The sequence below is a fragment of the Grammomys surdaster genome, unplaced genomic scaffold (assembly GCF_004785775.1).
Source record: "Grammomys surdaster isolate TR1022 unplaced genomic scaffold, NIH_TR_1.0 125928, whole genome shotgun sequence".
In the NCBI taxonomy this organism is placed as follows: Eukaryota; Metazoa; Chordata; class Mammalia; order Rodentia; family Muridae; genus Grammomys; species Grammomys surdaster.
The window spans coordinates 1,773,296-1,800,430 of record NW_021620751.1 but is presented as its reverse complement, the minus strand read 5'-3'; the positions used below and the strand labels follow the sequence as shown (position 1 = coordinate 1,800,430).

The following is a 27,135-nucleotide window of genomic DNA, read 5'->3' as shown; positions in this document are numbered from 1 at the left end:
TCTAATAAATAACCACATACATGCCTGCATGAACACACATATACATACACATGTATTCAATTCTGTTCTTCTAGAGAACCCTAACTTATCCAAGGAACTTACCTTCTACCTCTGGGAGGCAAACAAGTGCTTATCAATAGACTATATTATTTTGAGAGTCACTATGCTGACCACCCATCCAAAAGGAGGCTTCTTGTGTCTGGTACTGAGGGCTTTGTTAGTATATTGTTACTGGGGGAAGCCTGTCACCCTAAGTGGCATAACTTCCTTTAAGATACACACACACACACACACACTCACACACACACACTGTTCATAACTTAACTTTTGGTAAATATAAAATAGTATGACTCCTTGAGGCTTTATCGAACAACCTCAGTATTATCTGTCCCTCATCTCTCCTCCCTTGCCCCTCCCCAGTTGGAGTCCTCTCCTCATTTTTTCATTTCTCACTTTGTATCACTTGTATCTTACTATTCACCTCTCAACACTCCCACTCTGACCCAAAAAGAAAGCAGTCATGCCTGGCGACTAGAAAGGTAGCCAACTTCTTGGGCTAGTAGTGAGGTCATGCACCATAGAAAAGAATTCACCACCGCCCCCTGTCCAGAGCAGCATAATTCCTTATAACATTTTAAATTGTATTCTTATACTCGGAAGTAATTGTAGCTATTGTCCATTGTATCTTTATACCAAGAGGTAAGTGTAGCTACTGTCCTGCATCTAAGAAGCTTCTTCTTAGATCAAACAGAGACCATCACAGAAAAACACAACTGGAAACAATAGAGAGGCCATAAGATCATGGAGAGCTTCAATAGAAATGTCTGTATCACAGCTCCTGCATCTATAACTCGGGAAATAGTACAGAAGAAGGAGTGGAAACGTCCTAAGAGTCAGAATACCAGGATGTCTGCTGTGAAACAGTCTCTCTTAGAAATGACTACATAAACAAGATCAGAAACAACAGCAATATCAATACACATGCTTACACAGAAGGGGAAGAATCTCACAGGGTCCCACCCGCCCCTGCCCAGAGGACAGGAGATAATTAATGACTGCTGGGAGAGGGAGAATTAGTCTCTCCCGGAGATGAGCCCCCTTATTGGTTATACAATACAGTGATCAGCCAGGAGACCATGTACATACAAAGAATAAAAATAGACTCATCAGATGATTGCATATTTATAAGTGTGCGTGTGTGTGTGTGTAAAACACTAATAATCAAAGAAAAATAGTTGGAGGTGAGTACTGGGAGGGGCTAGAGAAAAAGAAAAAAAGGAGAAATTATACAATTCTATTTTAACTAAAATGCATTGAAAAATAAAGCAAAAGTTAAAAACAAAAACAAAACCAGACAGCTGAAGGAACCAAGAGGAAGCTCATGGCTGATACCCAGTCTGTAGAGACTGAGGACATCGAAGGGCTGACAATATGCCTTTGTTCTCTAGTTTGCACAGATGTCACTCTGGTTAGAGCTCTCCTGACATAGCAGTGTCCCAAAGGTCCCAAGAGCCTTTAAAAGACAATTCTAACCTCAGAAAAGTCCTTACTGCAACTTCCTCCACAGATTGAAGTCAGACCACCCATAATCAACAGACCCTCAGAGAAGGCAAGGCACTGCAGGTCTACCTCTGTAGATATGAAAGAACCTGCACACGTTAGAGATTCTGCTCTGATGCCATGAAAAATCCCCAGCAGCTAAGCTAGCTCTAGTCTATCCTACATTGTGTATGTATAATAATAACATTGGTGGTCAGTCAGTCATAGACTCTGCCCTTCTAGGCTCCGTCTTATAGTCATCAAGACAGCAATTTCAAACTCAGGCGTGAGTTAATGGTTTATCCTCTTACTTTCTGACAAAATATTTAAATTTACACTTAGTTCTATAAATGACCAGTTCTATAAATGACCAACACCACTTCAAAAGTCAAAAATCAAGGCTTCTGAATAAATTTAAAGATATCAGACAGTAGGTAATGCTTAAAATAATCCTGCTATACTTTAAAAACTCTAATCCCAGATCAAATTCCTCCAGGAGACCTACGTAATACATTGTCTGATAATTCTGTTAAACAATGAAGTAGCCAGGTAAGATGTTACAAGGTCGCGTGATCCTTCCATGTACTCCTTGGACTCTGCAAAGTGCTTCAATCTCTACTACATGCACTGTGGATCTATAGGATGCAATTTCCCCCAAACATTGAATCTGCATGTGTCAGATACTGCTGCACCATTCACAGCGTGTAGAGTCAAGCCCTATAAAGCTATAAACACAGTATATCTCTGAGACATAAAGCTAACAAGATAATGATGAAGATCACCATATTAGCACTGCAGATGTAGCACAGTGCTTGTAGATTTGTACCTTACGTACCAAACCCTAGATGTGATCCCTGGAGCTAGGAAGGAAAAAGGCAACCTCATGTCTATTTTCCCACTTCATCATGGAAACCAATATCCAAGCCTTGCTTCTGCATCACGTCTCTCCTGCTGCCCCATTTCTCAAAGATGACAGAGGGAACAAAGGAATACAGAAGGCAAAGCAAAAACAACTGGGAAAATTAGCTGTCTCATACAAAAGAACATTCCAGAGCAACAACAGAAAGAATGAAAGAAAGAAAGAAAGAAAGAAAGAAAGAAAGAAAGAAAGAAAGAAAGAAAGGAAGGAAGGAAGGAAGGAAGGAAGGAAGGAAGGAAGGAAGGAAGGAAGGAAAGAGAGAAAGAGAGAAAGAGAGAAAGAGAGAAAGAGAGAAAGAAGAGAACCAGATTATTTACTTAGATGCTATGTGCTCCAGATGTATTTGTACTCCTCGCAGGTGTTTTTCTGCTTAATAAACACCACATCCAAGCAGGGATGCAGTTGGGGCACTGAATCGCTCCATTGGGACTATGCTTTGCTGATGCTCTTAACTGTGTTGAGCTATTTTTCAATCGGGCAGCCACTACTGAAATCCTAAGAGCATGGGCTTGGCAGAGTGAGGAAGAAAAAGTGCAGTCCACAGAGTTGTTTTTTCTGCTTCCACAAAGCAGAATCTCATTTAAAATATGCCCCCAGCTTGTGTCATACTGTAGCTGTCAGAAAGAGCCACTCTGTTCCTCTTCGGTACTCCAAACATAAAGTCTTTCTTGTAGTGGGAAATTCTATAGCCGCAGGAAGCCATGAGGCAAGGTCACAACTGTTCAGATTGTATCCAGTCAGAACCATCACTCAATCTGAAACTTCAGCAGCAGTTGGATGGACGTTAGGGGAGGCCGACTTGGAAAAGCACACAGGAGGAGTTTGACTTCACTGCCAAACTCACTCCCAGGACATTGGCTAATTAATTATAAAAGCTTTTTTCAAAACAAATTCGAGCTAGCCTGGCAACCTGTTTTCTCCATCCAGCCAGAGGAAAAATACGTTATAAAAAGAAAGAAAGGGGGAAAAAAAAACCCTAGGTGTATGGTATTAAAACAGGTTACAGAAATAAAACCTGGGGTTACCATAGCTTCATCTACTTGCAAGTCTGATTTTCTTTTGCCTTAAAAGGCTTCAAGCTCTTTTGCATGTGAAGCCTTAGCTCACTTTTACCCGATCACCCTTCCTCCATGTCTGATGGAAGACAAGACTGTGGGTCAGTTTAAGGTCCTCTTCCAGCCGCTGGAAGGAGGCAGGAACAGAAGTGCTTTTAGAAGAAAGACCTCACTTGAGTGGGTGACAGCTATGTTCGGGTGGATAATTTCACTCAAGATTATTTACCCATTAACTTGCATTTGCTAGCTTTGAAAACAGAACAAGTAAAACCCTTGAGCTTGGTCTTTGGTCATCACCTTACCATCAACCTCAGTTACTCTGAGGAGCTGCTGGGAGGCAAAGAAGGTTAAAGAACCCTATCCACACACGCTTTTTTATAAAAAGAAAGAAAGAAAGAAAGAAAGAAAGAAAGAAAGAAAGAAAGAAAGAAAGAAAGAAAGAAAGAAAGAAAGAAAAAGTTAAAACAACCAAAGACCATGATGCTACAATGTATTCTGATCCTTGAAGCAAAATCTGATGTAATTTTCATTGTAAGCTATGGAACTTCCTCTACATACACCCAGGTTTGAAGAGACCCAACAAAATAAGAAATTTCTCCCAGCCAACAGTTGCCAGCTGCCTTTCTGGCAAAAGGCGGTTGTCCCCAATAAAAGAAGTCTTACTCAAAAATGTATCTGCCACATATACCTAGATCTAATTGCTGTGGCCTTATCCAGGTTCAAGTCCCCTGTCAAAGGGCACAAATAGTTAGCACTGTTCACTGAAAGCTGAATGGAGGGAACCACAGTGAGCTCAGCAGCCTTGAAGAAAATTCTAAGGGTTCCACCACAGGTGTGTGCTTACCAACATATTCACAAGCAAATGCCCTGCTCTCTGACCATGTCCAGAAGAAGTAGAAGAAAGCAGAGGAACTAATTAGGTCAGGGTTTATAGAGAGAGGCCCAAGGAGTCAAGAGTGAATATCAAGGTCATGTGGAGGGGGTCATCAGTTTTCATGAAGAGGCCTCTCCCAGAAACATCAGCAGATAAAGATAAGGAAGACAAGCAATCTCAGGGAAATGTCAAACTCTGCTTGCTAGAAACCTATTATGCTTCTAATTCACGGGGGAAAGGAGGGCAATGATACAAAAAGCATATCGAACTGACAGAAAACGGGAACAAGAGATTAGCTACAGAGGTTCTTCTAGAGATCCAATCTGGGCAAATGAAGGCCTTCTAAGGAAATACCGATGAGAAGGTTGAAAGACTCCAAGAGCCATTTCATACGTAAGAGAGTAATTTCACCTTTGCTGTACTTTTTTGTGAATTCACCAAGGCCTATAAAACTCTGTCATTACTACAAGGACTGCCAGTTTAAAAAGAACACTGTCATAAATATTGCTTTTTTTGTAGAAAAAAAATGGCAAAGTAGGAAAAAAATTGCCAAAGCTACCTTACTTAAAGAGACAGAGATAAAGAATAAAGTCATGGGAATGATGGCGTTAGTGTGCTAAGCATGAAGCCAACTGGAATTGTGTTATGTGTTACATCAAAGGACACGAAAGGAGGTTAGAAGAGCAAAAACCAGATGCTTGCTTTTCTGACATATACATTAAGTACTATTTTTTTCCACTTAACAGAAGGGAAAGCTGGGCCCATTACATACCTAACCAGTTTTGAAACAAGAATTAAAGCCATATTTTCTCAATTTGTGTCCCCTACTATTTATCCTGTAACTCAGCCATTTTGTGTGTGTGTGTGTGTGTGTGTGTCTGTGCATGTGTGTGTGTGTGTGTCTGTGTGTCTGTGTGTGTGTTCAGAGGTTTGTATTCTGACATCATTTGTGAATTTTGGCAATGTACAGGGGAAGAATTCGTGTGTGTGTTTTTATGTGTGTATGCATGTGTATGTATGTGTGGATGTGTGTGTATGTGCATGTGTGTATATGTGCATATGTATGTGTATATATATACATATATACATATATACATATATATGCATGCATGTGTGTATTTGTGTGTGTGTGTGTGTGTGTGCACGTGTGTATGCAGGTGCGTGTGTGTATTTATGTGAAAAGCAAAGTTTGATACTGGCTGTTCTCATAAATCACTCACCATTTTATTTTGAGCCAGCTTCTCTCACTGATCCTGAAGCTCACTTATCTTACAGGACTGGGAGGCCAACAAACCCCAGGGATCCTCCTGTCTCTACCTCCCAAGTCCTAGGATTACAAGTGTGCTTAGCAACACTTGGCTATTTTGTTTTTAATGTGGGTACTGGGCACAAAACTCAGATCATCACCATGTGTGCACAAAGAACGTGTTACCAAAATGGCCCCTTCATTGTCTTTAAAATATGGAACTTTCATTTCTTTGAAGTCTTGAGACTTTTTTCACCAGGAAGTATCAATATATTATGCTGTTGAAGTATAACCTCTCTGTATGAAATATAATCTCTCTGTAGACACCCGGTCACCCTGTCAACAAGGAAAATGACTCCACTATATTCTTTTCAAAAGAAAAAAAAAAACAGCAGCGATCCAAACTCTCTGCTCTTCATTACAAATGGACACTTAGGATACGTGCTCACAAACAAATACACAGAGAATGGATATGACATTAACATTACCTTTGCCTGATGTACCTCTCCCTCTCCTCCCTCAAATTGCCAATCACTGGCACCTCTCAGCCAGCACTTCATAGTACACCAAAATACTTTTTCATAAAATACCCCCACTTACTCCCTACAACAAAGCCAAGGTAGAGCTTATTAGTATGCACAGGCTTAGCCAAAACTACAGTTCCTAAGCTAAAAGGGACAGGAGAATGCACTACAAAGCCAAGAGTCACCTACTTCTCTGAGTCAGCTCACTTCCTTTCTTAGAAAAAGATCAAACTCCACTCCTCACATAATAGTAGTCCATTTTAGTGGTGACAACCACTCTCTCTAAGCCAACCCAGCATCCCTTAGACACATGGTCTGTCTTAAATCTCAAAGAAAGGAAGTCTCTGCTTACCTGGTCCTTCTCTGGTTTATCAGAAATGTCATTGAGACTGGAGGATGTCAGATTCCTGTGGGTCATGGCTGGACTACCTGGAAAAACACAAGTGAACTCTGATCAGAGACTTCTTTTCAAGGGTACAGGCTTTGGGTGAGCATCTTCTAAACACTGGGAGATGAGAATGAGAATGGAGGAGAGCCTTTGAACCACATTAACTCCCAGAGAGTTCTCCTGAATCCAGCCTGGATTATAACATGGCTAACTGGAAAGTACATAAAATCCCAAATACTTCATCTTGTTGCCTGGTTATGTCTCATGTCAAGTTAAATCATAAAGCATCTAACCCAGGAAGTATAAAATCCCATTTCTCTAGCTGTGATCACTTATCTCGTTGTGTTTTACACACATCTAGTCTACAGGCCCCCTTTCCTTTGCTTTTGACGCACAGATACAGCTCCTACCTATCACCAACAGAACCAGTCCTGGGGACATACCTGGGGACATATCCTTCCAAGCACACCACTCTCCGAGCACCCAGAAAAGCTACCTGTACTCCTCTGTCTGGCAGACATTTGGTCACAAATAGTTCCCCTTGTGGGTATCTGGCCCAGAATCCCCAGTCTTTACCTCATAGTGGTCTTGTCACTACTCCCTGACCACTATGCAGGCTAAAATCAACACTTGACTTTTTTCCTCTGTAACATGCTAAACTTTTTTAAGTAGCATGTACAGGGTATATGACATAGTACCAATCTTCCAACAACAGCTAGAGGTCAAAATCACTGGTAATCTATCCAGTCATTCCAGACACTGTTAGACAGGACAGAAGGGATGTGCAGAAGAGCAGTGGGCTGGTAAACTGCAGGGAGACCATGGTCTTGGATCCTGGGCTTCCATTTTGCAGTGGGATCTGAAATTTCTAGGTGTATGAAGCAAAAGAGTAACTCTTCAAAGCCAAGGTACTTGATTCAACCCTTGCCTGGTGCTGAGCAATGCACTTCTTATTAATCCTCAATGATCTGACTCAGGCAACTCTTCCCAGCAAGAGGTCGAAGGTTGAAAAGCACTGAGTTCAAGCACAGCTTACTCTTGGCTTGAAACCATTCTTTATAGACACGAATTCCTTCAGAAAGAAAACCCCAACACACAAAGTTACAAAAGACCAAAATCTGCATCGAGTAAGTTAATGTCCATGTACCAGCAGCTCTTTAAATAATATAATTTCTTTGAACCACAACATCGGAAAAGACCTAATGTTCCAAGCCAGGAGGACGGGGTACTTTCCACTCGGCTGCATTTCATTGAGTAAGCATGGCCTAGATCTCTTAAATCCTTTACCTGGCAGAATGTTTTATTCTAGGAAAATTTGAGCACAGGGCATTATTTAAAAAAAAAAAAAGTAACATCTGACAAAGTGTTTCATAAGCAAAATTACAGAAGTCTTGTAGAAGGCAGCATTTTATGCTTTGAACTGCATGCTAAAGTTCTAGTGTCTACTGGATTCAAAGGGTGCCAGGAACAGACTTGAACACCCCCAGATAGCGCTGAGATGGAAACTAATAGGAAGTGGGGCTAGGCTTGTCTTTGTGCTTTTGTTAAAAAAAACAAAAAACAAAGCTGGTCATTGGCACTACCTGGACGAGAGTTCTTCCTGAACGAGAAATATGAACAATATATTCGTAATCAATGGAGGCTGGGTAATTTAATCTCACACACGCCAAGTTACGTGCAGTCTTCACTGATAAACACGTCAGACTGATTTCTAATCAGTACATTCATTTTATTTAAGTGATAGCAATGTCATCATTTGAAAACTTAAATAAATTAAATCCCTTGGGTAACAGATTAGCAAAACTGATTTGCTTTGGAAATCAAGGATAAACATTGTAAGGCTTATTTGAACCCATAGCCATCCTTCTTGCCACAAAGCCTGACTAGTTAAAAGCCAAAACAATGGGCTTTTAATACAATGGTAAACTTGATTGACATAACAATCTTGCCAAGGAAACAAATCCAGTCTCACTCCTCACACCTATCCTATGGCTAATCTCTAGGCATTCTTTGTAGGGGGACAGAAAAAAGCACAGTGTGAAGAAGAATGCGGGAACCAGGGAAAAAAGAGAAGGCTGGTGTTAACACTAAAATCCACTGCCCTTCCTAAACTTCATTTAATATCCAGTAATAAAATAATTACTATGAATGCTCAGTTTCATAACACATTGTAACAGCTCCAAGGCCAACAAACCTAGGACACTAGGTAAGATGCCTGAATGTTTAGTCTTTTCCTATCTCTTTCCCTGTCAAATCCAACACCCTCATTCCCCAATACCTGCAGCCAACCAAAAGCTTCCCAGTACTCTGCCTCCATGGTAACCAAAGTGAAGACCCAGGACCAATAACATCCACATCACTGCAGCACTACTCATTAGAACCCAAATTCTGATGGTCACCCCACACAAGCTCCAACCAAACTCTGGGCATGGGACACAGAACAAGGAGTTTTATCCAACCTTCCAAGTAGCACTGCAGTGTGGTAAAAGTGGAGAGCCACCGCTCAAAATGATAACTCATCTTGGCAGGCGGTGTGTGCTACCGGGAATCTGAGTTGATAGCACATCTGAGAGGGTAAAGTCAGAGGTATCACTCTGGCAACTTGCCCTGTTGCAAGCCACCACTGTCACCTTGCCTATCTCAAGAAAAGCACTAAATCAGCAACTTCACTACGTAAACACACGCGTGCAAAAGAATATTTGGCTTTTCTTCTGATTCCTCACCTGTACAACCAAGTCAATAAATAACTTTGTTTTGGAAATTCAGTTTGACCACAGAAACATATTACCAAAACCAAAGAAGACAGGGCAAGAGCCAAAAGAGATTACAAATTAGACTGGATGTGGGAATCAGAGATCTGTGTGCGGGTTTTAACAAACCTAGGAAGCTGTTACACAACAGGCTCCTAACAATGAAGTATTGTGTACATTTAGCAACAGATATGCAATAGGACATGTTGTCAGAATAAATCAGTGCTCTGAATTTAGAGCTGGAGCCTGTAATATAAGCTCATTACACTGTAGTTCTGAGTGAGGAAGGGAACTAGAGAAAGCTAGCCCCTTCTTGCACCAATGGTAACACAGAAGCATATCCTTGAGTTGCCACTTTGGGGGATGGGTGGTAACTTACTTAAGGCTCCGTTCAAATCCTCTTTCCAGATAAAAATCCAGGACGTTCAAATGTCTCAGGATTGTTCTTGGCCCAAAGGAAACGTTGCTTCTAAAGCATGATTTTTTTTTTAAAAAAAGGAAGAACCAGCCTTGGATACACAGTCATAATTAATTTCCATATCACTGTTTTCTGGCTATGAGGAAAAGAAAGTGGTGGAGAATCACATTTCCAAGCCGTTTCACACAGTTGAAAATGGTTTCATTTTTCAAAGTACCCATTTGGCAGGTACATACTGTTTCTATAAAAATTAATTACACTCTGTACTGTTTGAAAATCGCTGTTATTCTTTAGTATATGTGTAGCAATTTTAAAAGACCTTTGCAATTATATTTATTAGATACATTAAAAAGAGGTGAAGAAATGCATGGCATAGGGAAATATTTATATGTGTGCATAAAATGCAAATATTTATATAATGCAACAAGAGATTACCCCCCCACACCTCATACCCACATAATAATCTAATAAAATACAGAGGGCAAGCTAACAGAAGGACTCCATAGCCTAGGAACCATTCTGGAGTCTTTATTCTAATGAGTAACTAAACAATTTCATCATAAACAAGCAAACAAACAAAAACCACAAGCTCCTAAGGCTCACAGGGTATGCCTGTAATCCTAGTAGGCTGAAGCAGGAGACTTCCTAGTTTAAGGCCAGCCTGGGCAGTCTAGTGAGAACTGTCTCCAAATAAATAGTAAAGGTTGGAACTATAGATGGGTAATATCATATTTGCCTGGATTCAATCCCCATCACTATAAATAAAAATAAACAGAGTTTTGAAAATAAATAAGTGAGATAGCTTATATAATAGACACATAAGTAAATCTAGGTAATCATAAATTCCAGAATTTGCCAAAAATTCAGAGGTATGAATCTGATTTACACTGCCACAGAAAAAAATAGTTTTTTTTAAGCCCTATAGTTTTGTCCCCAGCCTTTAGAATTACTGGGAAGTAGGGAAACATTTTAGGGAGGAGGGGTTAGTAAAAGGAAATTAGGTCTTTGGAAAAAACCTTTGTAGGAGGTATGCACGCTGCCACATGATCTTACCATGATATCATGTCTGTGCTACCATGGGCTCAAACCCAGAGCTCAGTGACTTGATGGGGTGAGGCGGATGACTCTCCCCTCCCTTGAGCTTGTTCTTTGTCATAGGGAGGGACATCTCCCAAGCTCAGCTGGTTAGTATGGTCTGAATGCTCACTGACCCACTACAACTCCCTGTGGAGCAGGAACTACATGCCTTAATTTTCTTATCAATGCTGGGATGCTCACTCATGTATCATTTGTATCACTCGATGCATACACACATGAACTTCAAGGATAGTAAGTTCATCACTGAATGGCAAAGGGTAAAGCCATAATTTCAACTTGGTCCTCTGAATCCTACCTCCCCCGAAAAGAAAACTTCCCTCTGTAGTATTTGGATCAAAACATAAACTTCATCGTGTCTAGCTAGGAGAAAAAGTGATACACAGTGACAGTGAATATGTAAGTCAACTTGACACAAGCTGGAGTCATCAGAGATGAGGGGGCCTCAATTGAGAAAATGCCTCCGTAAGACCCAGCTGCAAGACTTTTTCTTCATTAGTGATCAATGGGGGAGGTTCCAGCCCATTGTGGGCAGGGCCATTCCTGGGCTGCTGGTCCTGGGCTCTATAAGGAAGCAGACTGAGCAAGCCAATAAGCAGCTCCTGCCTCCAGTATCCTGCTCTGAGTTCCTGTGCTGACTTCCTTCAATGACGAGCAGGGTTATGGAAATGTAATCCAAATAAACCCCTCTCCTCCCCAGCAAAGCAGGCAAAGTACTAAAAGCAATAGCAATATGATTGTGAAACATACATGCTTACAGATGCCCCCATTCACAGTTGGAGCCTAGTGTGTAAAATCCCATATTGTGCGTGCAAACGATGCTCTGTCATTAGTTTTCTACACTGAAGTTATTACATTTGCAACAGCTTCCCATTTCAACCACAGAATAAAGAGGAATACGATAGCATCCTTATAATGACAGAGACTGAGTCTAAAAGAAATGGTCTTGTTTTCTATGACAGCAGGTTATCCAGAAAAGAAGAGATTTAAAAAAACAAAAACGAAAAAACAAAAAAGGTCTCTGAGCCCTCCATTCCCGGGCCCCACCCTTCACATAAAATGTAAAAATCTGTAGAGTGTAAATATTAGACTAAAGAAAGTAGAAACTTATCAGTCATTTGGAGTTCTTTGAAGGAATTCCATAACTTAGAAGGATTAATTTGATATCTTTGATCATTCCATTTTCCAATTCTTTTGTTTACACAATTTTATTGTTTGTTTGTTTGTTTGTGATTTAACATACATTTTAATTCCAAAGCCAAGACCCTTATTCTGATTTGTTCACAGGTCTAACTCAGAGCATGATTGCATTTCATAAATATTTTTAATAAATAGTGAGTGGGTTATTTGACCTCCATCTAGAAATACTATAAAGACAACCATATTAAATCCACATCTTATGGGGGAAGGTGTTCACTTTATGCACTCCCAGGAGCCCTTAGACTTGGAAAGCTTGAAGTAAACAAGGAAGGAGTGTGTAAGGGGTTCAAAAGATAGCAGAAAAGGCAGAAAGATAGCAACAATATGGCCAAAGTCTGTCTGCTAGCAGCACATTGGGAGTCAGAAGGAATGGAGAGAAATCTGCAATGGAAAACCAAGGAAGTGAGGGGAATGCAGATATGGGGATTTTTGCTAAAAGACAAGAGAGCCTGGGGCAGAGAAAAGCCAGGGCACCTGAAATGATTCAAAGCACATGGCCAATGTAGGTGTGGTAAGTTTGGTAGAAAAAAGAAGACATCAAAAGACTTACATAACTATCTAAGTAAGAGTGAAGTTCAGCAGAAAGCCTTTATATGGAGAGCTGGCTGTAGACAGAGGTCAGGTGACAGTGACACACACACACTCACACACACACACACCAGCATTCACAAAGTCATGCTCTTTCATAGACCACTCTCCACTCCTTCAAATCTTTGCTAACAAATGCTGTGGCTGATCTGCTTAAGCCCAACTCCTGTGCTCTGGTTTTCTCTGCTTTAAATTTCCAACTACTTGTGAGTTTTCCCTAGGTTCGATGTCAGACATTTCAAAGTCAAATACTCAACCAGAAAGAGCAAAAGTCCTTTAATTCATGATGACTCCGTTCTAATAATGGTGATGAGTATTTCAATTTCACTGTGATCTAAAGTAATTTTTAAGTATTTCAAATTCTGTCTCTCCCTCTCTGTCTCTCTCTGTCTGTCTCTCTCTGTCTCTGTCGCTCTCTCTCTCTCTCTCTGCCTCTGTCTCTCTCTCTCTCTCTCTCTTTCTCTCTCTCTCTCTCTCTCTCTCTCTCTCTCACACACACACACACACACACACACACCACAAAACCATTACTCAGGAGACAAAGTAATGAGAAACTGACATAATTAGATACCACCCTAAATAGGAAACCCACTATAAATACTTTATGGCATTTGCAGTCCTTGTGGTCAAAAGCAGTTGTTATTGCAATGCTCTCTATGTGCCTCACATGCACATATCTATGTACAGCTATGCATGCACATATAATCACAGCCCATATGCACATATGATATGAAGTAATGGACAAAAAAATTGAATCCATCCAAAAATATCGATAAAAGTATGTACAACAACTATGACCTTCATATCTCACAAAAACAGAAACATCGCAGAGACATCCTGAACATCTCTGGGGAAGTGGACAACCAACAGTCGAGGTAGAGCCCCTCAGAAGCAAGCTGCAGGATACAAGCTGAAAGGGACGGGTTAGATGTCCCACACCCACACTGAACTCTACCTTAGTGGGTAGAAGACTTGGCAACAACCAGCACATCTACACTTGGATGCTCTTTGCTAAGTAGTTCAATGTTTGGGCCACAGAACAAAGCCCTCTGAATTCCAGAACTTACAGAAGTCTTGTGGACAATATTTCCTGCCCACTCTGATTCTAATGTTCCTTCTTAAGATGGTTGGACAATGGAAGCCCAGTGTCTGCTCATGCCTGAATTTCCACGCTTGGGGACATTCTTAGCTGCATAATAAGTTCAACGTCAGATGGACTTTAGTGAGATTCTATTTAAAATAATCAGCAGAAATTTCGAAGAAAATTCAAACCTTTAATATACTCTATAAATAAAAATAAACAAAAAATTGAGAAAAACATTTAATTTAGAAAACTTGAAATAAAAATTCTTACTAATTTATAGAGATCTACAATGATTTTATATCTATAACAGTGGCAGAATGCTCTAAAAAAGGAGATCAAATAAAAGGCTTAAAATAAAAGTACAATTGCTTTTTAAAAAAAACCTCAACATAAGTTAGAAAAGAATAAGAAATCTTGCAAAAGGCGAAGAGAACAAAGTCAGATTATATAGAGAAAAGATCAGACACATAGAAGATGAAGTCAATAATGTCAAAGTACAATAATAGGAAATGTTATTAAACAAGAACAAGAATAAAGATAGAAATGCTAAGCTAAGCTAATGGAGTTGCTTCTTGAGATCATAAGCCCACACACACACACACACACACACACACACACCAGCTAAAAACATAAAATAGCAGAAAATAATCTTCCCTATAGATGAATTCTCATAAAACTTCACAACACTGAAAATGAAGAGAATACCCTCCTTTCCCTACCTAGAATTTGAATGCTGGATTTTCTTAAGCATCAGAAGTGAGTGCTTCATGTATAAGATAATATCAGGCTCTTAAAAGAATTCTACAGTCATTCCAAATCATAAACTGACTGGGAAAAATGATAAAGGAAATCTGGGGCTAAATGCTCTAAGAGTGTTAACACTTCCTGTTAGCATAATTTACCAAAATGAGGAAATAAACTAAAGAAAAGGGAGTTATCATCCCTATTCAAGACAGCAAGAGAAGTCAGTGACTGACTATCCACCATGCAGCAGGCCCAGGCAACAACTGGCAACTATAGCACAGGGTGTAGGGGGTGGGGTTGGAACAGGAGAACGAGAAGGGAATAACCTGCCCAAAGGTACTACCAAAGCACCCTGTTGGTTATTAATATCCTTGGGATGTGAGCTTAACAATATAATAATGGATTTTTTCTTTCTTTTTTTTTTAATCAATATAAAGGCTGTAGGCTAGCTCAGTGGCTAAAGGTTACAGGAGGCTCGAAACCTGAGTTCAGTGCTCAGCACCTATATAAGTATGGAAGGAAGGAGAGAACCAACTCCACAAAATTGTTCTCTGGATTCCATGTGTGCACTGTATGCATACCTCCCCTTAACACACACACACACACACACACGCATGCACACACACACAGACACTGAAGAAAATTGAGTTTTTAAAAATTCTCTTTTAGCGACAGCTTAGAATAAATATTCTCAAAAAACATACTTAGGGAGCTCATCAAAGTCTTAGCGTGAACTATATTAATGTCACCATAATATGAATTCTATTCAGGGATTCTCTACATCAGATTCAACTGACATAAAGCACAGCACTGGATGGAGAGACACAGGGACATCGATGTGGTTAGTACTGACAACAGTACGTAGAGGAGCAGTGACAGAGTCCGGGAGCATCGGCAGTGAGGAGAGGAAAGAGGGAGGGTACGGATGCTGATGTCCTTGACAAGAAGTCAAGACATTCTGTCAATCTTGCTACATAAGGAAACGAAAGCATGAGGTTTTTTTACTCCAAGATTACAAGAGTTACTTATAATGAAACTAAAAACAATAATAATAGTCTAACTGGAAGAAGGAAGTATATGAATAATAGTTTCCCCGTGTGGAGGACATTAACAGACAATATCTACAACTGAAAACCATAGAGAGACATGAAGATGGCCATGAAAAAAGGAAACACCACCAAGTACTTGCTGCAAAGACAGTCCTGGGAAGTAGGAAGATAAGAGAGAGATGTTGGCTCTTCATTCAAAGTGCTTTTGATTCTGGCATGAGGATAGGTGTACCTGCAAACACAGCACTTGGGAGACTGAGACAGAAGAGCTGTAAGTTCAAGGCCATCCTAGGCTATAGAGTGAAAGCTCCCTCCAAAGCAAAATCAAGAAGATGAGGAGAATGGAGAGGTCTTTCTGTATATTTCAATTTGATAAGATTTTGATGTAATACATTAATAAGAGTATATCACAAGCATATTTTATGTAAGTATTAAATGTGCTAGTACCATGAGAGCCAGGAGGAACACTGAGTACTGGCCAACTTTAGATCTCATTGAATTAAATCAAACATGGAGACTGAACATTTTATAGAAAATAGAATTATATTTTAAATAGTTTAACATCCTCCATGAAATACTATTTACGTAATTTTTTTAAAAAAATTATAGCTAAGTATATTTTCCCACCGGCTCTGTCTGAATTGTCAGTGATTCTCATCTGTATCATTAGTCAGCAAAATCCCTTACAGCTGAGAAGTATGTGCCATTTTCGAAATCCTATATCTGAGGCCAAATAAATATTTAAGTGTGGATACAGTGGCTGAGCATATGGAGGGAGGGAGGGGGGAAGGGGGGGGCACAGAATGATAGAAGGTTTGATAGAACATTAGCACACACTCTCTGGGCCTATGCATTCTTCTCTGGTTTATGAATCATGAAACCTAGGAAAGACAGTGATAATGGCTGCCACATACACTCACTCCCTATGCCTTTCAGACACCATTCTGCTTAACTGACCTCAGGGTACAGCCAATCAATACCATTCACCCCCCCCCAATGTGAGGAATGGGGACAGAAGACACAAATGCCTTCAAGCTCACATGTCTGTAGAAGCTCTCAAGACTAAAGTGCCTGAAACCTAAGAGGATGAGGTCAGGAAACACGTCCATATGCTTGCTTTCAATGGAAATAACAGCTAGGGTCCAAAGATATGACAACCCCATGGCTTTCAGTGATTCCAGAGATAACTTGGGGAATTCTGGTCTAAAGTCTAGTATTATGTGCTTACTTCTCTGTGCATGCATGCATGTGTGCACATGCAACTGGAGATTGAGACCAGGGCCTTGAGCATGCTAGGTAAACACCATGATTTTCTAGTTGAAAAGCAAAATCCTCACTGAGCTGCTTGTGCCTCTCAGTTGGAAGTGTCCTACTTCTAAGTCATATCTGTGTATCTGATTTTAGGAAGCTCTAAAAGGTATATGAATAGTTCACTGCATGACCCGTCCATGTCTGATGTTCACTGACCACTATCTTTTTAACTGGGTCAGGGGTGGGAAGAGCTAGATGAAGAATCTGAATGGATGGTGATTCATACTTTACTTCTCCAGGATAAGCCTATTGGGACACATTCAGAAAGAAATTTTAGACATATCAGCATGGAAGGATGGAAAGAAGACAAAGTTAGCATATGATTAGAAAATGGAACAATAATTCATAAGACTGCTATAGGCAATACACGAAGAGGCACATGAGTTAGTATCCTGCACTGGTGTTCAATATAATTAGTAGTTTTGTTTTCTTTCTGTGATCTGGACTGACCTACAAGGAAACAGTCAGCTAGAATGGCCATAATTTGGGTTGCGTATCAACTCATCATTTAGATTTTTCCAATCTTAGGAGATGAGTACAAAGAACAAGGAAGTTGACCTCTAGTTCATGTCCAGGGGTGGGACTTGAAGCTATCTTAGTCATCAGAAAACAAGCACCGAGGGCCTGAAACACTCAAGGAACCTTTATGATCCATCTCCATACAGGAGATGTATTGTCACATCAGGCCGAGTGAGCGACTACAGAGAAAGCTTCTGCATGATAGACAGCTTCCATCAAAGTGACTGATGCATCACTGAGAGCAAAGGTCATCAGTAGTTATTTGCTAAAGAAACCCACACATACACCAGACTGGAAGTGCATGTCTGTAATCCTAGCTACTCAAAAGACTAGGGCAGGAAGATCCCATGTTTGAGGTCTAATTGGGTTGCAGAACATACTCGAGACCAGCCTATACAACATAATGTGACTTTTCATCAAAATAAAATAAAGGTGAGGGGGAGTCTAGTTCAAGGGAAGAATAGTTACCAAACATGTATAAGGCCTAGATTTAATCCCCAGTAGAAAAAGAAAACAAGGACGCAAAGAAGGAGAGAGGAAGGAAGGGAGGAGGAGGCAGGAGAGGACGGGAGGGAAGAGGAAGAGAGTCTAAACAGAAGAATCTAACTTACTTCCATACAACACACTGTAGGTTTAGAAAGTTCTTCAGGGATTGGTTTGTGTTTGTTTGTTTTTGTTTGTTTGCTTGTTTTTAGTTTCGGTTGTTGTGGCAAGGGGTCTCATACTGCTCAGGCTAGCCTCATTGTGTATCCAAGAATAAAGTCAAACTTCTGATCTTCCTGCCTCCCCATAAAAGTGTTAGAATTATAGGCGTTCATTGTTGGCACACTATGTTTTACGTGGTACCAGGGATGGAAGCCAGAGCTTCATAAACGATAAGCAAATGCTCTACACAATGAGCCTCATCCCCAGACTCAGGTACAGAAAGTCCTTAAATGGCTCCTACTGACATCTTCTGCAAGGAGATGGTGGGGTTTGATTCAGCATCTGACATTGACTATATTTCCTACTGAATAGCACAGAGGAGGATAAGGTGGTTGGCAAAAGAAAAAGTGGTAGAACACAAGAAGCATCACACAAAAAATAAAACCCAGACACAGCAGAGACCTGGAGAATGCTTCCCCCAGTTATGCTGGTTAAAGATTGCTTAAACACGTGGACAAAGGTAATTTCTACAAACTCCATTTTCTGCTGAACCAAGACAAAGAAATGGAGAGAAGCACATCAGGGGTAATGTGAATGAGTTTCAAATGTTACTTAAAATTTCCTCCCAGGAAGTGCCAGAATTTCCTCCCAGGCTCATTATAGGGATCAGGAAGACAGTACAGAGGGTACTATAAATTTAGACATCCCAGGGTCTCTTGGGAAGCCCGGAGTTCTGATTGTACATGTGGTTTGTAGGATCACAGTCAAAGGGCAGAGAGCTTTCTCACCAGGCTGATTTTCTCCTCTAACTAAATATTGCCAACTCCCCAATATCTGCATATATATTTTTAGTGACAGGAAATTTTCCACTTAATAAAGTGACCCATCTAATCACAATAAACTTCATTATTATAAGGGGTCTATGGCCATGATATACCAGGTATACACTAAAATGTGCATGAACTAAGGATTCATTAAGACTCTAACATCAAGATACCAATTGAAATGTTCACATACTCATAAAGAGGTAGTGTCCACTGAACTACACATAACTTCTATCGGTCCTCTTTGAAGGCATGTGTATTTTCTCAAAAACACAGGCCTTTGCTTTGGTTTATTATTCTCTAGCACTTAAGAGCTAGTCACTGATGTCTCCATCCCTTCCAAAATGAAGTGTGCAAAGTCCCCTTATTATGCATCTTCATTCAAAGGACCATATCTTCACCAAGCATCTTTATGGTCTGAATTTAAGAAAACTGAAGGCTGTATCTGATCATGATTTTCTTGGAAAATAACTGGATTGCAAAACATACCCTCCAGTCTCACCCAAAAGTATCAGGAATCTATAAAGTCAATATCTTCTTCACAGAGAGGCTCATTCAGTGGACCTAGAGCTCTCTTCTACAGTAGCAAAGACAAGCCTGCCTTTCTCTACATAATTCTAGTAAGCCAAGTCTATAAACCAGCCAAGGTTGGGCAACTCTAGAACTCCCGTTACCGCTACGTGTTCACCTCTAAAATGGTTTCTGTGTTCTCATCCTTCTCCTGTTATGGGCTACATATCTACATATAGGCAACTTTCACTCTGCTTGGGATAGTTTACCACAAACATTATTCTTGGTAATAAACAGGTCTGCTTGGTAGCCTCCAGAAAACAAGCTCTGTGCCTGCAGCTGGGAACTGGCAGTCTGAATAAATTAATATAACACCATGAAACAATATCTGTATGCTTTTTTGCTTACAGATTATAATGTACTTCCCTAGGAATATAGAAAAAAATATTACAAGATGTCCTTTGGAAATTGGGTAAACGCACTATGCCTCAACTCAGAGTAATCCCTTAAACCAAGAGCTTATAGCAAATATGTATTGGAAGAATTGCTTTTTCAACTAATGGTTTTCCTAAAAGAAAGGGCTCCTTTTAATTGGATATACCCTGTTCTTTCTCAAAAAGGGTGTTGGTGTTATTCTTTCCAGTACATTCACCCAGACCATATGCTTACTTGTAACCACAGTTACTACCTGCAGAACACCTTAGAGTTTGGGGCTTTCTAAAGTAACAGCTGAACACAGGTCACAGTGGTGCCCATGTGGTCCATATCCCAGAAGCTTCCAAGAATTGTGAAGAACGAGCCTTATAAAAACAGCATCCCAGCTGGGCGGTGATGGCGCACGCCTTTAATCCCAGCACTTGGGAGGCAGAGGCAGGCAGATTTCTGAGTTCGAAGCCAGCCTGATCTACAGAGTGAGTTCCAGGACAGCCAGGGCTACACAGAGAAACCCTGTCTCAAAAAACAAACAAACAAACAAACAAAAACAAAAAACAGCATCCCAGAAAAATTACGCTTGGACGGCTGTCATTGAAAACAACCAGGAATCTTGTTTCCTAACTCAAAACAGCAAAATAGAGTAGTTAGTAAGCATAACTACCTGTTATCAGAAAGGACAACACATGGCTGAGGGGAGACCAGAGAGCTGATAAAATGGGGAGCAGAAGGAAACTAGACAGGAAAGGTACCATCAGGACTCTGCAAGACCGAGTCTACCTCTGGTCCTCCCACTGATGGGGTGAGCTCAAACACTCCTTGCCAGTGAAGGAGCAACTCAGACCCTCCTGGATTACCCTGCTTGCTTCTCAAAAACATTGAGAGAAGATGAGACTGGCAGAAGCTCCAGTTCAACACCCTTTCAAGGCCAGGACCTTGATGCACTTCTCTTCTCTAGACCACTGTTGCTTTGCCAAAAGGGCATTCACCAAGCAGGTACCAGCTCTAGAAGCTTCTGGGAAGAACATCAGTCACCTCAACTCACATTTTCTCATTATGGTGTCACACCTAACTTTCAACAGGCAAGGAACACAAGTCCTCATACGTGCTCAGAAAGGAAATACCTGGAATATTTACTTGCAAACATCCCGTGACTACCATAGTACTTAGCTTCACTGAGCAACCAGGGCTTGGTGGAAACCATGTTGCATAAATGACAGTTATCATAGTTGCCTTCCTGACATAATGAGTTATCTCAGAATGGTCCACTGAGCAAGTAGTAAAAACTTTGTGTATATGTATCTAAGTGTATATGTATACAACCACTTTTTTTTTTAAAGGGATTCATGAATTTGAGAGAAAGCAAGGTAGATATTCAAAGGAGTGATTGGAGGAAGAAAAATGAAGGGAGAAATATTATATTTTCATTTCAAAAAAATTTAGTGATTAAAACAATGATTATACTCCAACCTATGCAGTATAATCACAACCCATGGTCCAATACTACATTCATACTACCATCATCATGAAAGGAATGAGTGAAAACCTAGCATGTATGAGCAAGGAAACATATATGACTTTGAGAAATTTGTCATTAATCATTATAATGCTTGTTTTTTTTTTTCAGGACAGCCAAAACTAAAAGGTTAGCCTCAGCTAACAGATACTGTCCATTCCGGTTAAATACATGCTGCCTAGCTACTATCTACAATCTACTTCCCTTCTTGTTTTCAGAGTAAGCTTTTAAAGATGATCGAAAGATCTTCTCCAAGCCAAGCAGAGTAAACAACAGAGGTAGAAGTGTTGTTGAAAATGCACTGTTAACAAGTAACTTAGTCACGCAAGCATCAGGTGGATAGACTGGTCCAGTCCAACATTTACTGACACCATGCTTGGTGCCAGACGTACAAAAATAAATGGGATGTGTTTCAGGCTCCTTGGGTGCTTTGTCAGCAACGAAGGAAGCATAAACATTATGATATAATGAAAGATCAGCAGATGTGGGGGAGGGGTATAAGGGCATGAAAGAGGAAGATGTTTGAAGGCGATGGGAAGGGGTAAAAAAAGCATGAAAAGGGGGACCTTCTTGGAGGACATAAGACCTCTAATAACAGAGTAAATCTAACCACATCAGTGTGGGCATCTGGAGAAGCAAGAATAACTGATAGACTGAAAAGCATGAAATCCAAGTTTTTGAGAACCTAAATTATTTGAGGTTATAATACAAGAGAAGAAAAATAAAACGATGGTTTATAAAATTCAACAGAGACCAAGTTATAAAGCGGCGCACAGACTAGAGGATGTGGGCTTGATCTTACTGTTATTAGCTAGACTGGGCCCTGTGAGCTTGGACTTACAAATAGTAGGTTACTTTCTACAGGGTTCCAAGCAGATCAATATACACACACTGTAGCCTAAGTGATCAGGATGTTCCTCTGTTGAAGGGTGAATTCTGTAAAGTATAGACAAAGGCAGGGGAAGGAAGAGGCTACTGAAATGGTCCCCACAGGACATAAGGACTTGAAGCAGAGCAGAAGAAAGCTGCAAGCAGTGTCTTCAGAAATGGGGCCTTGACTTTGCAGGTTGAACATTCAAAAATGGTCCTAAGAACCCAGATCTCAGTCCTAGGAAGTAAAATGACCTAAAGTTTTAAGATAAAGGACAAACAGACATCTATATACAGGGTCTTGGAGGCTGAGTAAGAAGATAGATGAAGGTCTACAAAGGTAGAGGATGCTTTAAAGGCAGGAGCAGAAACGAAATCTGAATTACCAGGACAAGTATAAACAGCAGACTTTCAGCTTCCCACAAGGAGAAAAGCCCTGTTTCTGAAGATTCTGCCAGCAATTTTCATCAAAGTATAATTCCACTGCTTGCTGCCAAGAAGAAATTTTATTATTAACTTTGAAATTGATATCCACAACTAGAATATTGCATTTGCTTTTCCGAATGACTCCCTCACTCACATGTGCACAGACATGCTAATTCAAGTGGTTAGATTTTTCTGTTGTCTCCAGTAATTAAATCCAGGCATTGTTTGGCCTAATAATAGAACTTTATTGTGTGTTTGCATGGAAGACTCTCCATCAGTTTCAAAGTAATCTAGTCTACCTCACAAGGCCCCTGTAAAGCCACAGCCACACACAGCCCTTCACTTGGTAGCTTCCTCTTCATAAATAAACTTTCATCTTCCATCTGTGAGAACACACAGGAGACCTCTGCATATCAACAAGCTTCACAGTGTTCTCAGCTATGCCAAGAAGGACACCTGCAAAGTCAAGGCTACAATTCTCATTGGGATTGAGTGGTTATCACCCTATGGAACCACTGAATAAGATCTAAATCTACAGCTTCCGAGAACATGATAGTACAAGCACTCTCTAAAGCTAGGTATAGACACATGGCTTGTAATGGCAAATGAATGCCCGGGACAGTGGCGTGTGTCATTGCTGTGAACAAGCAAGTAGCAACACCTTCATCTCTGTATGTCTTACACACTGTCAACAGTGATTACAGAAGCACAGACTGTGTGTGGATCCTGTGTGAGGATGCTAAGTGCAGCTGCTGAAGATCCAAATAGGAAAGACAGTGTCATGAGTATGAAAAAAAACCTATTATGGGTTAAACACACAGGAAAAGAAAGGAAGAGAGAAAAACTTAAAAGTAATTACCTGGGCCCTAACTACTAACATTTAGCACAGCAGTAAGTAAATAATAATAAATAATAAAAATAATATCCATTCATTAACTACAAAATAATAAATGTAGAATATAAGTAACTTCTTTCATGGAAAATAATTTTTTATAAAACAAGAAAAGATTATCACTCATATTTTTATAAATTTCTTTACTACATGGCTTTATGAAATGCAATATTGGCTTCTTACATTTGCTTCTGTGTTCCTTCTAATTAGAAGTACTGCTTTGGCTAAACCATATGAAAAAAAAAAAAAAACTTGGTACTCTTTTCAAACTCCTGGAATGGGTATAAGAAATATTCAGAGCTCCTGATATCCCACTTTGAAAACCAATAGTGCAGGGATCAGGAAATGTTTTACTGGAAGATAATAACTATCTCAAGTTTTGTGGGCCCTGTCATCTCTGTCCTAACTACCATCACCATCACCGCATGAAAGCAGCCATAAGAAATGCATGAAGACTAACAAGAATGGCCTTGTTCCAACAAAACATTTTCAAGACAAATCAGCCATGGGCTACTCTGTTGACCCCTGAGCTAGAAGATACATTAGCAGAGTAAACATGATTCCTACCCTTAAGAAATCAATGGCAAGGCCCAGAGAAACAGTTCAGCAGTTAAAAGCATATACTGCTCTTGCTGAGGACCAGTGTCTGGTTCCTATCATCCCTGTCAGGTTACTTACAACTTCCTGTAACTCGAAACCAGGGTCCAATGCCCGCTTCTGGCCTCCACAGCACCTACACACATGTACACATAGTTATACACACAATTAAGAATTAAAATAAGTCTCTTTCTTTTAAGAAAAAATATGTCAATACCATAAAGTAGACCAAACTCAATATTGATAAGGAATCTCAAAAAATTACTTTTAGAATCTAGTGTCATTAAAGCATCCTGTAAGAAAGAAGGCTTTAAAAATAGCACAGACCCTAATGGAAATGCAGCCATTGAGAAGAAAGCTTCAGGAGGAAGGATAGTATTCAAAGCTGAGCAATTATTCAAGACAAAGGCATCAAGAGAGAATTACCTAGGAAACCTAAGAAGTGGTAAATTGTGCTGAGCTGTATTGTATATACCGAAAAGTACAGTGTGCTTATACAACCAACTGCATGTTGCTGTCCTATGAGCCTTGAATGCCTGGCTCAGAGGGTTGAGTGCTGTTCAAGATGCACAGAGGAACCACTGGCCACTCCCACATGGGAATGTGTTTCATCATCCAAGTATAAGCAGACAAGTAGGAGGCAATGCATTGCAATGAATTGGTACAAGACTAACGGTAAAGTGACCCCAGATAACAACAGGCTGTTATATCAGACACAGGATGGAGCTTGAAGAAGCAAGAGCCTGAACAAAGATAATCAGACAAAGACAGGCAACATGACAGAGGTGGTGGTGAACAAATTTGGGGGTTCACAAAGTAGGCTCCCTGGTCCCAAGTCAGAGAAAAGAGAAACAGTGTAAGGAGTAGTGAAATCGGGAAATCAGACAGAGTTGATGGTGAAAGACAGAGTTTGATGATCAACACATTATCTTTTTGTCCAGCACCAGTTTGAATCATCCCAATTCCAGATTCCTCTTTTAGAGAAAAAAAAAGATAATGAAAAAACAACTACTTTATAATTTCATCAAGCTGTCAGATCTCCCCCAGATCTGTTCTTCTTGAAGCTTTGTCCAAGCCTCCAGTATTCTGAAACAAAGCAGAATTCCTAATCTTCTCTTCTCTCTCCATCATCATTCTGTAAACTGTTTAGAATTGGTATGTATTTTAGTCCATTGTGATTACAATATGAGGTGTCAATCAAAGAACTCCTGAGACTGCTTTTAGAAACTCAGGGATAAACAGTAACTAACTCCTTTTCAGACAAGTAGCTCAAGCTCTCTGTATTTTTAGAACTTTGTAACTTGTTACACTTACATTTTCTAATGTCTTCCCTTAACTAAAGAAGCTAAAGATGGATGTCAGGTTGTTGAAAGATTTTATTCCCTGTAGCCTTTTTGAAAAGTGTGCCTAAGATAATTATAGTGAGAAAAGTTTCAAAGTTACACTTGAATTTTCTTTCAGCTTTGAAAAGCCAAAATCCTTAGGTGAAACCTTACAGCAAGTGGCCCAAGTGATATTCACATTCAGGAATAAATCAGTATCCAAGATTTGGTGAAGGAAAGGTCAGAGGGGTGAAAGGGAAATGTCTGGACTCAGGATAAGGCAGCACAGTAGCACACAGCTCTAATGTGGTTGTTACTCTCCAGGCCAGAGACAGGCTGAAGGAGGCCAACTAAGAATGTGATAGCATAGCAGAAATTTAATAATGTCAGCCCCCAGTGACGTAAATGTTCTAAGATGGAGACAGCATGCCTGATGGAGAGGGAACTCTGAATGGTTGTGTTTCTTCTGTACACCCATCTCCATTTCCCAGGAATATCCTCTCAGGACCGTTCTGATTAAGGTTCAGAACCCAATCTGCCCTGGACTCATTCGCTTTGCTGACACTGTAAATTGTCCCACCATGGCATCATCCTGCATTATCCCGTGCTTCCTGCTTCTGCAGTCACAATCTAGGCTGGTCTTTAATTCCCTTCATCTCTAGTCTACCACAGTGGATGCCCAACCCTCTCCTGTTCAAAGGCCAAGGATGGTCACACATCCTCTGCCCTGATTCACAGTTCTCCCCATGCTACCTCCATACTAAAATTCTTTCCAGAAGCCTCCACACTGGGCTCAAGTATTGTACCTGAACTCCTCAATGTCAGATGTTCACATCATCTTTGTAATTGTGGACATCAAACTCTGTAATAGTTTTCTCTCAACCTATCATTGGCTTTCAATGTATTTTCCTATTTTGCATCCCTGACCGTGCTTTCCTCTGATAAGCATTTCAGCATGTGTGACCCATGCCACTAACTCGCTTTAGACAAACAGTATTTACCATGGCCTCTCTAATCCCTGTCCAGGGGGTTCCTTCCTCCTTGGCCATCAGCACAGTGGACTGAGAGTTCAGGAAGCAGTCTTGAAACTGAACTTGCCGAAGTGTGCACTCTGGACAGTCTACCGCTTTCCTAAAGAAGTTCCAAACTCTTTGAGAGGACATTAGAGCCAGAGATCATATTTCAGTTTAGTCAAATTCTCCAAAATTTATTTACTGAGTTCCAGATATGATTGTAAAAGAATTAGAAAAAAAGAAATAAAAGTCTCACTTATGATTTAGTTCTTTAAATTTGAGGGTTACCTATGTGATCAGACTGTAAGATGAACCAAGAGTCTTCAGCCACAGGGTTTTCAAGCGCAATGCTGTCTAAGCCAGGATAGGAATGGCAGCTGACACTTGGTAAGGGCTGTGAAGCGGAGCACTGTGCTGGGCATAGCCTCGGACAGTGGATGCATCAGACAGACAGACAGGCAGACAGACAGACAGGCAGACAGACAGACAGATACAAAGCAGAGGACACAAGACAGGAAGGAGAAGACAGAACAGCTCCAAGTGTCTTTGTAAGCACTCAGAACTGAGGCTCTGATGTATCTGATCTCAGACACTAACAGCAATGAGACACAAGTGTTTTATAAAGGCTGAACTGATGCTGCCCGTTAGCTGTCAAACTGAATTCAAGGATAAGCACTCAGAGTGAAGAGCCATCTGGATCTACCAAGATAGGCGACATGCTCCCGCTCCCATAATGGCAAAGCATTTAGGCTGGTATTAACCTGTCCTGAAACATGGAGGTGAAA

General features: G+C 40.4%; 1 protein-coding gene across 1 annotated transcript in view; it reads right to left on the bottom strand.

Moving 5' to 3' along the window:
* The window catches only part of Slc4a4 (solute carrier family 4 member 4), a 325,511-nt gene that overhangs the window by 140,003 nt on the left and 158,373 nt on the right, over nucleotides 1-27,135 (bottom strand). The window contains exon 7 of the mRNA XM_028752664.1: nucleotides 6,510-6,586. Within this exon, the coding sequence (XP_028608497.1) occupies nucleotides 6,510-6,586 (77 nt within the window). The remainder of the gene's footprint in view (nucleotides 1-6,509; nucleotides 6,587-27,135) is intronic.